The sequence below is a fragment of the Magallana gigas genome, chromosome 5, assembly GCF_963853765.1.
Source record: "Magallana gigas chromosome 5, xbMagGiga1.1, whole genome shotgun sequence".
Classification (NCBI taxonomy): Eukaryota; Metazoa; Mollusca; class Bivalvia; order Ostreida; family Ostreidae; genus Magallana; species Magallana gigas.
Genome location: NC_088857.1, coordinates 46,608,640 through 46,620,088, shown reverse-complemented (window position 1 = coordinate 46,620,088; position 11,449 = coordinate 46,608,640). Strand labels below are relative to the sequence as shown.

At 34.4% G+C, this 11,449-nt stretch overlaps 2 protein-coding genes across 4 annotated transcripts; both read left to right on the top strand.

Annotated features, from left to right (window-relative positions):
* The first annotated feature begins 963 nt into the window (after positions 1-963).
* On the top strand, positions 964-8,749 carry LOC105336545 (steroid 17-alpha-hydroxylase/17,20 lyase). 3 transcript variants are annotated; one of them, XM_034447098.2, is made up of 11 exons: positions 964-1,116; positions 1,421-1,601; positions 3,318-3,395; positions 3,546-3,644; positions 4,030-4,123; positions 4,825-4,980; positions 5,147-5,358; positions 5,677-5,805; positions 6,489-6,593; positions 6,840-6,971; positions 7,304-8,749. In XM_034447098.2, the coding sequence occupies exons 2-11, from the start codon at positions 1,460-1,462 to the stop codon at positions 7,660-7,662; spliced, it is 1,506 nt and encodes a 501-aa protein (XP_034302989.2). In that variant the 5' UTR covers positions 964-1,116; positions 1,421-1,459; the 3' UTR covers positions 7,663-8,749. The 3 variants fall into 3 exon arrangements, with proteins under 3 accessions (XP_034302989.2, XP_065941966.1, XP_034303048.2); XM_066085894.1 differs by lacking the exon at positions 4,825-4,980; XM_034447157.2 differs by lacking the exon at positions 5,677-5,805.
* A 1,413-nt stretch (positions 8,750-10,162) lies between these two features.
* Positions 10,163-11,248, top strand: LOC117693165 (uncharacterized). The gene has a single exon (XM_034483571.2). The coding sequence runs from the start codon at positions 10,163-10,165 to the stop codon at positions 11,246-11,248; it is 1,086 nt and encodes a 361-aa protein (XP_034339462.2).
* Positions 11,249-11,449: the final 201 nt, after the last annotated feature.

Below are 11,449 nucleotides of genomic sequence, written 5' to 3'. Positions count from 1 at the left end.
CATGATTTTGGGAAAAAAATTGTTGGGTAAGTAATTTTTTTTTTACGGGAAGTATAGGTATACTCCCCCTCCCCCCCCCCCCCCCCCCCCGGATTAGGATTTCCATGATTTTGGGAATTACTTTTTTCCTCAATATTTCAGAGGATTAGTCTAGCCCCCCACTTTCAATTTGCTTCCGACACCAGTGGATTACTGCCAGACAGCTGACGTTTTATACTTTTTCTCATAATCAAAAAAAAAAATAAATAAATAAAAATTTATCATGAGAAAAATAGTTTGCGCCAGGTGAGAATTCAAGTTAAAGACTTTAACGCATTTGACTTGAAGTTTTATTTACAAAATTAATATCTAAGAATTAATTCGCGCAAATGCGAAACTGTGTAATCTTGAAACAGAACAGATTTAACTATGATAAATATGTGCATGTATAGTTCAATGTATAATGAATGGGAAAATTTATTGTGTTAAACTTTTAGGTGTTAGAAGGAGCTTTGTAAAGAGCACGTTCCCTCTGGAAGTGTGTGTACACGTATCATGTTGTAAATTTTGTATTTACACCCACCCAGTAAATTCAAAATTTACAACATGATACACGTATGAAATTGACATTTGATAAGAGGGTCGTTCATATTTTATTCAAGAAAGTGTCTGCAAAAAGCACTTATCTTTCATATAAAAACATATGATGAATTTTGTATATTTACGTACGTAATTCAATCGCAAGCGCACACGAAATACATGTAGGTTAAACATTTTAGGTCGTTTGACCTAAAATGAATATCAATTAACAGTCGGTCACTTCAGCAAAGAGAATAGTCGAAAAGACAACAGAAATTAATGAATGGATGGTTGGCACACTGATTCCATTTGATATACATAATCGGGTTCAATTTCTAGATCATCTGAACCTTCGACCCATTTTCTCACTTTCAAAGCTGGATCCGCCTCTTGCAAACAAATCTGCGGACTTTTCGTTCGAAGTCCTTGACCTTTAAATTATTAGATTGACGATCGAAATCCGAAGAGGAATTTCATAAGATAAAAAAAAGATCCAGTGTAAAAGGATGTGCATGGAGAGGGATTAAGAGTATTGATAAACTATGTGCAGGCTACAAAGTATATATACCGTATCGTTAAATATTGATATATATCTACATTCTCTCTCTCTCTCTCTCTCTCTCTCTCTCTCTCTCTCTCTCTCTCTCTCTCTCTCTCAGTGTCATGAGCGGATCTAGAAATTTTCCCAGAGGAGTGGGAGCCTAGTAATAATTTTGTCTTTGCTGGTTGGGCTGGGCGATGGGTGGGTGGTGGTGGGTCCAAGGACTATTTTTGTAAGGGGGTCAAGATCGACAACTCCTCCTTCGACCGCCCCCTATAGATCCCCACAAGGGTGTAATGAATTCTTTTTGCTTGACATTAGATGATACAGAATCCTGAGCTGAAGTGATTTGACGGAAAGATGTTGACACTCAACCTTTTGAACGTACAGACTGTGCTGGTGGCCCTTACCGTGGGGCTGCTTGTCTACTTCATCAGGAGGAGGTTCATCTACCGGCTACCTCCGGGACCATGGGCCATCCCTCTGATTGGAAACTTTGAAGGTATAGTTTTGATATATGTAAAAAAAAATTTACTGTTTGACACATGGAAATCGTCGGAAACCTGTTGTCGGTCTAACTTTTTTTAACCTGAGAAGCGAGATTTGACTATGTATCAGAATGAATGCAGTTGACTACAGCGCTGTATGAAGCAAACGCCTGTACCTTATATGTCTATACTTTACAACAGCAACTGACAATTAAAACTAACTTCTTCATACAAATTAAAAATGCACCACTATACTCTAACATTTCTGTCTCTTTTCTGTAAAAAATAGCTTATCATTTCGAATTTATGATCTATTCACTTATTCAATCTCAAACGATCTCTGATTTCAAAACATAATTTAAATGGATATTGCTTGAGCAATTTTTGGTTACACCACTCACCGTTATACCACTGAAAACTTGTTCAGTAATGCATAGCATAGCAGAAATTAAAATATAAATGTTAATTTGAGTATTTACGGTGATTGTTTTAGTAAAAAGTTAAATATTATTGAATACTTTGTAGGACTGGTTAAAAACGTTGGCAAAATTTACTGACAACACAAAGTCACCAATATCTGATAACAAATGATAAATTTTTTTCAAATTTTAAGCAATAAAATTATCAATTCAATTTATGTTTTCAAAGTTAAAGTTTTAGTTTTCTAAAATCCAGTGGTACTGTATACCCCCCCCCCCCCCCCCAATTATTTTTTCCCCTTTAAATTGAAACTTACGCATAAGTCTGCATATTTTGATAATGACCCAATTTATGGTTTTTGAAACATCTGGCTCGTTAATTGGCATGATCACGATTTTTGTCAAATTCTATTTTCCTGTTTTTATTATTTACAATGTTTTAGAAATGCATTTCTAATGATCAAATGAAATTTGAGAGTCAGTCTTAGAGATATAAGCAACATACAGGACTCACAACTACTTGTTATGTAAACAAGGCTCGTTTCCTGTTTTTGTTTAAATAGGTTCAATATACATGTACCTGTATTGTCTATATTATTATTCATTTTAAGCATAAATAAACAGTTCCTAACGTTCAACACATTCATTAGGTTTTGTTTACATTGCAAAGAATTGTAAGCTCTGTAACTCGCTTATAACTCAACAAATGACATTTAAATTTTTGTTGCCTATTAGAAATGCCTTACTTAAGCATTTTATACATTAAGACATTTTTGGCCAAAATCGTGAGCATTAAGGATCATTTCATGAAAATCAAAAATTTATCGTAGGTTCTTTTGTTAGACCCAGTCAAGGTCAGACCTTGCAGTCACAAAAGACACTATTTTCAGCATTGATGTTTTAAAAACAGGCCCTGTTATAGTTTATTGTTTATTTGGATATCTATGCATTTGTCGTGTGTGTACCCTGTGCAAACAAACTTAGGAAATGATTTGAAATTACCATATCCGTCTGTCTGTAAATAGACATGTATGCATGTGCCACGTTTATGCACAGTCCATATCTTTTAAAACAAAAGCAACAGTGGTTGCTGAAAACCCAATGACATCCCATGACCCTGCTCTGAGGTAAGTTAACCAATGTCAAGGTCACATCACAATCAACATGGCATTTATTCAAGTGACTCACAGATGGTATCAGTTCGTACTTGGTAGTGATAGTTTTAATAACTAAACCAAGTGAATTCAATATCCATCCTAACTCAAAGTGAATTTTGCAGAGAAATATATGCCATTTTCATTCTTATTGCAGTATACACTAAACCTTTACTGCACAGAGTAGTTCTACAACTGTCGAAGAAGTATGGTCCAGTAACTCTGTTTTCTTTTGGTAAGTTTGCATTAATTTTTAGCATCATTTTTGGGAATTGATTTTCAAATCAAACTTTCTCTTCCATATTCCATGTGAAATTATTATTTCCAATGAACATGTTCATTCTGGGTTTTTTTATATGCCCTCATCAATGTCGTTTACACACAGGGCCTATCCGAACCGTCTTTCTAAACAACTATGAGGTTGTAATGGAAGCCATGGTGAAAAGAAAGGCGGATTTTGCTGGACGCCCGGCTTCAGTAACTTGTGAGTGTGTTTTCAACATCTACCAAGCAACCAATATTACGTCTTTAACTTTGAACAGAGTAATTTTCAAAAAAAGGAAAGAAATGAAGAGAGTTTCAAAAAGAAATGTAATTTTAAATAAAATTAATGGTTGTTGATGCATACAGATAGCAAGCTTTGCAAAATTATACATTTCATTTTTTAATCGCCAGTGTTATCCTTTCAACCGAAAAATAAATACGTAAATAACACGCTTTAATATATTTTTTCCTTTCTTATTATGTTCACATCCGCATAAACCATCAAAAGAACGTTCTATTTATTGTTTAAATGGTAAACCAATACACACATACAAGTGTTTAATAAATTTAGAACTCCCATTAGTTCTAGAATTTTTTTGATTCAGTCTCTTTGGTCAGCGAGGGATATAAGGACATAGCTGTGGCTTCCTACTCTCCTATGTGGCAGTATCACCGACGTGTAGCCATCAAAGCTTTAAGGTACATTTACACAGCTAAATGGAAATGCAATCTGAATTATTTTTTCAAAGATCATGTAATTTGGGACCATATCAACCCACTTTGAAAACAAATTTTCAAAGTGTGTAAAAATTGGTACCAAGTCAAGTGAACGCAGTTTGGAAAAAAGATTCAAAAGGCGCCATGAAGGAGCATCAACATATTTTTTATGAATACACTTTACGCACTTTGAAAAAAATAATGTTTAAATCACAAATTCTGGGATTAAATTCAAATTAGATGATAGAATGGTGATTTGAAAACACTAATGAATATGATTAACCGTCTTTGAGAAAAAGGAGGAAACATCCAAAGATACAGTTCAAACACTAATGCATGATTCAATTAATTACAGGAAGAAAGTACCCACCCCTCATCTTTCCTTCTCGAACATAAAATTATAGGACCCCGCTCCACGGGCGACCTATTGTAATAAGTCTGTCCGGCCGGCCGGCCGGCTGTGAAAATAAAGATATTAAGAAAAATTCACCTATAAATCTTTATTTTTATGCTTAAAATACGACTGGTCCTATAATCTCCCACCCAATCCGTTTCACCCCCCTCCATGTAAAAAATGCAACATTCAATAAATGTCTGTAAGAATACGCCTATAAAGTTATTATGTAATTAAAATAATTCTTGCATGTTAGAAGTGAATAGCACTAGGTTGGTTTGAATTCCAGAAATTATCAACAAGGAGATCTGCTTGAGAAACTAACACAAGATAATATGACAAAAGTGATGAACATGATGGCGACAGAGAAGGGACCCATTGCAATGAAATCTCACCTTAACAATATCGTCTTCTACCAGCTTTATACCCTCTGTTTTGGAGAAAAGTGGGTGTATACTATTGCTTTGAGAAGAAAACGTTGCTTTTTAGCATTATATACTAGAACTAGAATGTGCATGTCTTCTGTGAAATTCATTCAGTTGCTCACAATCAGCTAACACGCACAAGTTGTTTATGATGAATGATAAAAGCCTCTCTTAATTTCTCTGAAGTAAGGAGATTGGTGACCCTGATGTAGAGTTCCTGCTCCGAGAAAAAGACCTAATAAACAAAACTGTAGGGAACGGTCTCCGAGAGGATATGCTTCCGTTCCTGAAGGACGTGTACCCGTCCGGACGTTACGTCATCATCAAAGAAGCTGCGGATAGAGTGTTTTCATTCCTTCATAAACTCTTACACGAACACCAGGAAACGTTTGATCCAAGTAAGCCATCCTCGTTCCTGAAGTGTTGGAATACTAAGTACTTCATGATTTAAATTTTTGGTAACAAAAAGCAAAACTGCCCACAAGAAGTGTTGAGTCCAGTGAAAAGTTTTGACATTTCAACAAAACCTTATCGCTGTTCCTGCGTCAAACTTCCCATGTGTCAGTTTCTAGTTAAAGTTTTTCAGTTTTGATTAATTCAGTTTTGATTGCATTGAGATATGCTTGAAGCATATTGTTACGTGTCCCGGTAATAACAATTTTAACGATTTTTTTCCACTAAGTATGTAATATTTAAGAATCTTATTTGATTTATAGATAACATCCGGGATTTTACCGATCACCTTCTAGTAGCCAGATCTGAGGCGGAAAAATCTGGAGACGACGAATCCCTTGAGAAATTAAATGATACTTATCTTGTACAAACCGTTTCGGATATCTTTTTTGGTGAGAACTTATCCTACCCACTACCACATGGTCGTGTTGGTCTACTTCCCTTATATATTCCCAATTAGCTAGGTTAAACCCAAATAATGCATTATGTTGAGCGTGTTTTACAAACACACAGAGTAAGAGTATTTAAATAAGGAATAATGAATCATTCTTTGAGTATTATGAGATAATAATTTTGGTCAGAATGGGTAAAATCCATTTATGCCCAAATATAAAGATAAAATATCACCTCATAATGTTCAAAGAATGATTTCTTATAGCTAATATTTATATAGTTTAGCAATTTTACAATTAAATATTAGCATATTGACACATTTATGTTATTTTATTTCTTTAAATTATGTAGACCCCACTTGCACCCCAACAATACGTAATTTGAATCCATTGGACTCTACAATACACAATTGATTCGTAGTGTTATCATGGACAAAGACGCAGACACATGTATATATTAGATCTTACTGTCATGGTTGACGTCTTTTTTTATTTAGCTTTGTCCTTAACCATTTTCTCCTGGTGTAATGAGTTTGGTCACCTTTCAGCATGAAGACATAGACATTATTTACTTTACCTCTACCTGTGACGTGAAAAACGTCACCAAACTTTTGATACATCGAAACATCTGTTTGAGTTAAGCGTTTTAACTGAATACAGAACTTGCTTTCATTCGTTTACAGCTGGTGTAGATACGACGAGACTGACCCTAGAATGGTTCTTGTGCTTCATGTCTGGACTTCCGGAAATACAGGCAAAATGTCAGGCGGAGATCGACAAAAAAATTGGTATATGTTCACCTTTTACGATATAGTATTTATTAGAATGTGTGCTACACCGATCAAATATATATATTAAAGCTTAGAAATGAACAAAATAATGTTTTGTAATTTGTAGTATAAATACCTGACAAACAAGTTAATCACACATATCGATATTTTGAAATGCTGCCATCGTGATTGTAGAATTAATGAGAATTTTATCAAGAGCAATAGGGAAAATGTAAGTACCTTTTAGAAATCCTTTACTTTTAGGTAGGCGTTGTCCATCTATCGCCGACAGACAGTCGTTGCCTTACACCGAGGCCTGCATCTATGAGACAATGAGGGCGGGAGTAATAGCAGGCCTGGGTTTGCCACATCTTACCATCTGCGATACACACGTTGGTAAGTTGTGGGTTTCAGTGCCTAGTTTTTATATTGAATTTATTATTTATTTTACATATCAAAAACATGCAATAACAATATTGGCAAAGACTTTATGTTCATAGGATTGATAGGGAAAAACGTTCTCAACTATTTCTTTTATAAGGGGGCATAATATCAGAACAAAATACATGTTCACTACAAAACAAACATGAAAAATAGAAGATCAAGAAAAAATTGAAATCACAAAATCAATTCGTATATATAGGTATTAGTAACTGAAAAGTATTAAACACTTTCGTAATGTCTAGTGATGAATTACAAGTTAGATAACGCGTTTTGTTTTTACAAAGGTGGGTACGACATTCCAAAAGACACGGTTGTCCTAATCAACCATTTTGCTCTCCATCGTGACACTAAATATTGGAAAGATCCCGAGAAATTTGATCCGCTCCGTTACTTGGATGAAGATGGTAAAATGGATCCTACAAAACTGGACAGTTGGCTACCATTTTCTGCTGGAAGGAGAGTATGCCTTGGAGAATCTATAGCAAAGTCGGAAATTTTAATGATGTGCGTCCATCTTCTTCAATGGTTTGAAATATCACTTCCGGAAGGCACCAAACCGAACTTTGTAGGTGTGCAACGTGATTTTTTTGGAACCGAATGTCCCGCCGACTTACGAATTATCGTAAAGAAAAGATTCAAATAAAAATATCAATGACGTTCCTCTTCTTATAAAAAATTCAGATATTTATCTTAAGGATGACGTTTACTCAGAATGAAAAAAAATTCCACTGATGATAATGACAAACCATCTACTGTGCGTTATAGACCTTACATAGTAGTGTTATTCTTCACTTTCAATGACCTACTTTTTGAGTTAATGTCCATTGAATATTTTTTGAAAATTTAAGAAAAATCCATAAAAATTTTACACTATGATTGAGATTTTCTTAATTGTGAAAATAATACAAATTGCTTAACTCTTTAACAAATGAAATACAGTATATGAATGGTAGTGACATTAAATGGATACAAAGCATTAAGTTTTCATTCACAATTTTTATAGATATTCTAGTCCGAATTTCCTCTATCAGTTTTCAAATTACTACCCATTTTTGATTCAATATAACAAAAAACTGAATAATGATAATGCTAAAACATTTATAGTATTAAACTAAGTGTATTGACCTTTTTCTGCTGGCATAAAATGTATATGAGGTGAATGATAAAAATTTTGAGATATGGTGTCTTTTATCATTTTTAAGTATTTTTCAATATTTTTGTAGTGTGTGCCATACGATTATCTAAACGAAAAAGCAAGATAAAACCAACAGAAAATATGCAAAATTATGTTGACTAACAGATAAAATCTTAACTTTAAATATTATAGTACTACCAAAAATATTTCAGTGGAAAACAAATTCTGAAAAATTAAGCCCGAATTTCCTCTGTTTTGCTTAAAGTCAAAATTTGTCAGAGCCTAATTCCATAATTTGGTAAACATATCGATTGTTATGTCAATAATTCATTTCATAAATGCTTTTTGTATTTAAAACAAATTTTACTCATGAAATTGAACTTCTTAACAATCCGGATTTGAGAACTCAAACCCTGAGTAAACAACGTCCTTAATATCAAACTAATTTGTGGGCTTTTCAATTATATGTTTCGTTTTATTATTTCGTAAAATTCGCATAGGTAGGTTTTATATGCGGGAAAAGGCCAGAAATCCTGTCAACGCGATCTTTATTATGAATTAATAATAGTGGTATAAAATAAACATTGCAGACGTATGGATGTTTTATATCATCATTAACATATGAAAGAACACGTCTTAATCCGTGCAATCAAAAGAAAATCAAACATATCAATCACGAATTTTAAATATTAAGGTTATAAACGTCTGTAACTTTTTTCTCTTTCGACTTCCCCAAACCCACATGGCCGATTTCAACAAAACCTGGCACATAGCATCCTTAGGTAAAGGGTATTCAAGTCTGTTGAGTTTTTTTTTCAAGGGAGATAATTAAGAATTATTGAAATTTTGTTGGTATCTTCTCAAAAACCGATCGGCCAGAAAAGCTACTTATGTGGAAGCATCCTCAGATAGTGTAGATTCAAGGTTGTTAAAATCATGATCCCTGGGTAGGACAACAATGTGATGGATCACATTTTTACATAGGAATACATAGATAAAAATCTTTTAAGATCATCTTTTTTAAAACCAGTCGGCCAGAAAAAACTGTAAACTTGTGTGGGAGCATCCTTAGGTGCATTCCAGTTTTTTCAAATCAGGAGGATCTATTGCAAAGCCAACAATTTTGATTATGGGCGACCATCTTCTTCAACGGTGTGAAATATCACTTTCGAAGGCCCGAACCCAAACTTTGTTGATGTATATCGTAATACTTTTGGATTTGAATGTCCTTTTGACTTACAAATGGTAGTTTAAGAATGATACATAAATATTGAGGTTTCTGGTTAAAAAATTCAAACCTTCCAAACGGTTTTACGTTGCATTATGTTAATGATATTTTATAATTATCTTTTATTAACTCACATCAAAGTAAATAACGTTTTATTGAAGAAAGAGATTAAAGATTGCAAATCTTTAATGGTAATGCATTAAAATACTCATGTCATAGTAATGAAATGCATTACTTCAAATTTATTAATAAAATTTAGTAATGGTAATGGTCTTTTATTGCCAAAAATCATCAAGTTATGGCAATGTAATGCATTACTTAACAATGTAATTTGCCTAAAGACTGCCACAGGTTATAGTAAATTACTGAAAAACCTCTTAAATTCCTTCAAAATAGAATGATTGATGGCCCAGATGTGGAGTTCCTTCTCCGAGAAAAAGACTTTATGATCAAAGCTATAGAGAACGATCTACGGGAAGATTTCTTTCTATTCCAGCCTTTTTCAATGGACATGTAACCGTTCAGACGATACGTCATCATCAAGGAAGCTTTAGATAGTGTTGGTAAATATCTTATACGACGCCAAGGTGCATGTGACGTTGTGAGACATTGCTATTATGACGTCATCATAATATGACGTCATGGTAACGTTACAATAATATGTTTATGTTCACATCAGTCTAGATAAACCAGTCAAAGCGTTCAGATGTGTTTTCGTTCTATCTGACTCAAAGACCACTATACAATCGCGACATTTTGGTGCCGTGACCAAACGGAGAGATGACTTCTAAACTTAGAGCAGTTCGTTCAGGACAAAGAAGTGCTGTAACAAGACTTTTTAGAAAATTGGAAGAATCATTTTTAGAGGAAAACAATACAGAGGATATAGAGACTATAGTATCAACACTAAAGGAGAAGCAAGAAATTCTTAGGAATCTAGATGACAGAATTCTAGAAGATACAGTTGAAGAGGATGTGGAAAAGGAAATCCTTGAGGCAGATGAGTACAAATTTAATATAGAGTCAAAAATTAAGAAAATCAAAAAACATCTCTTAGTACAAGGATCGACTTTAAATGCAACTGCCAGCAGTTACCAGTATTTGGATCACAATGAAAATCTTCAAATCGAAGAGAATGCTCATTCGACGCATGATTTTTCTCAGCAGACCGTTACAAGCCTCAATTTGAATCCAAAATCCAATAGTGGTGCTACTCACTCAGCATACTCCCATAAGTTACCGAAACTCAATCTACCAATTTTTGAGGGAAATCTTCTTGAATGGGAAACATTTTGGGATTGTTACAATACAAGTATCCATAGAAACAACACTTTATCTGATGTAGAAAAATTTAGCTACCTTCGGTCATTGTTGTGTGGAGAAGCACTTCGTGTTATCTCAGGATTTAGTTTGACCAATACAAACTACAGACAGGCAATAGATGTCTTATTTGAAAGATATGGCCAAAATCATAAAATCGTCAATGCGCACATACAGGCTCTTATCAACATACAACTACCAAAGTCTAATCCAGATTGTTTGAGAATTTTTTATGACAAAATGGAGTGCTGCATTAGAGGTTTGGAGTCCTTGGGCACTGAGGAAACCACGTATGGGACGATTCTAACACCCATGATTTACAACAAGCTCCCAGCAGACATTCGGAAGAACATTACTCGGGACAAAGGAGATGACAACTGGGATTTAAACTCAGTGAGGAGAGCAATAAAGAAGGAACTTTGCGTTCAGGATGCTGGAAATGCTAGCAATACAAGATCTAACCAAGAATCACAGGAGTTCAACCCAACTGCTAACTTGTTACAGGAGCAAACCATAAGAAAACCATCAAGCAAGGAACTACGGTAAAGCAATGCTTGTTTTGTAATGGAAAACACTCGCCAGCGGCTTGCCATGTCATCACTGATTATGAAGAAAGGATATCAATCGTCAAACAGAAGAAAGTCTGCTTTAATTGCTTTAGAAAACACAAAGTAAGCGAATGTCAGTCGCATTTCAAGTGTAGGAATTGCAAAAAGTTTCATCATACTAGTATTTGCCGCAATTCTC

What these genes read in the sequence shown, in the direction of transcription:
- LOC105336545 (XM_034447098.2), top strand. Translation starts at nt 1,460, where the DNA reads ATGTTGACACTCAACCTTTTGAACGTACAGACTGTGCTGGTGGCCCTT. An exon ending in TCTGATTGGAAACTTTGAAG is followed by an intron (nt 1,602 to 3,317) that starts GTATAGTTTTGA and finishes TTCTTATTGCAG; the next exon opens with TATACACTAAACCTTTACTG. An exon ending in ACCCTCTGTTTTGGAGAAAA is followed by an intron (nt 4,981 to 5,146) that starts GTGGGTGTATAC and finishes ATTTCTCTGAAG; the next exon opens with TAAGGAGATTGGTGACCCTG.
- LOC117693165 (XM_034483571.2), top strand. Translation starts at nt 10,163, where the DNA reads ATGACTTCTAAACTTAGAGCAGTTCGTTCAGGACAAAGAAGTGCTGTA.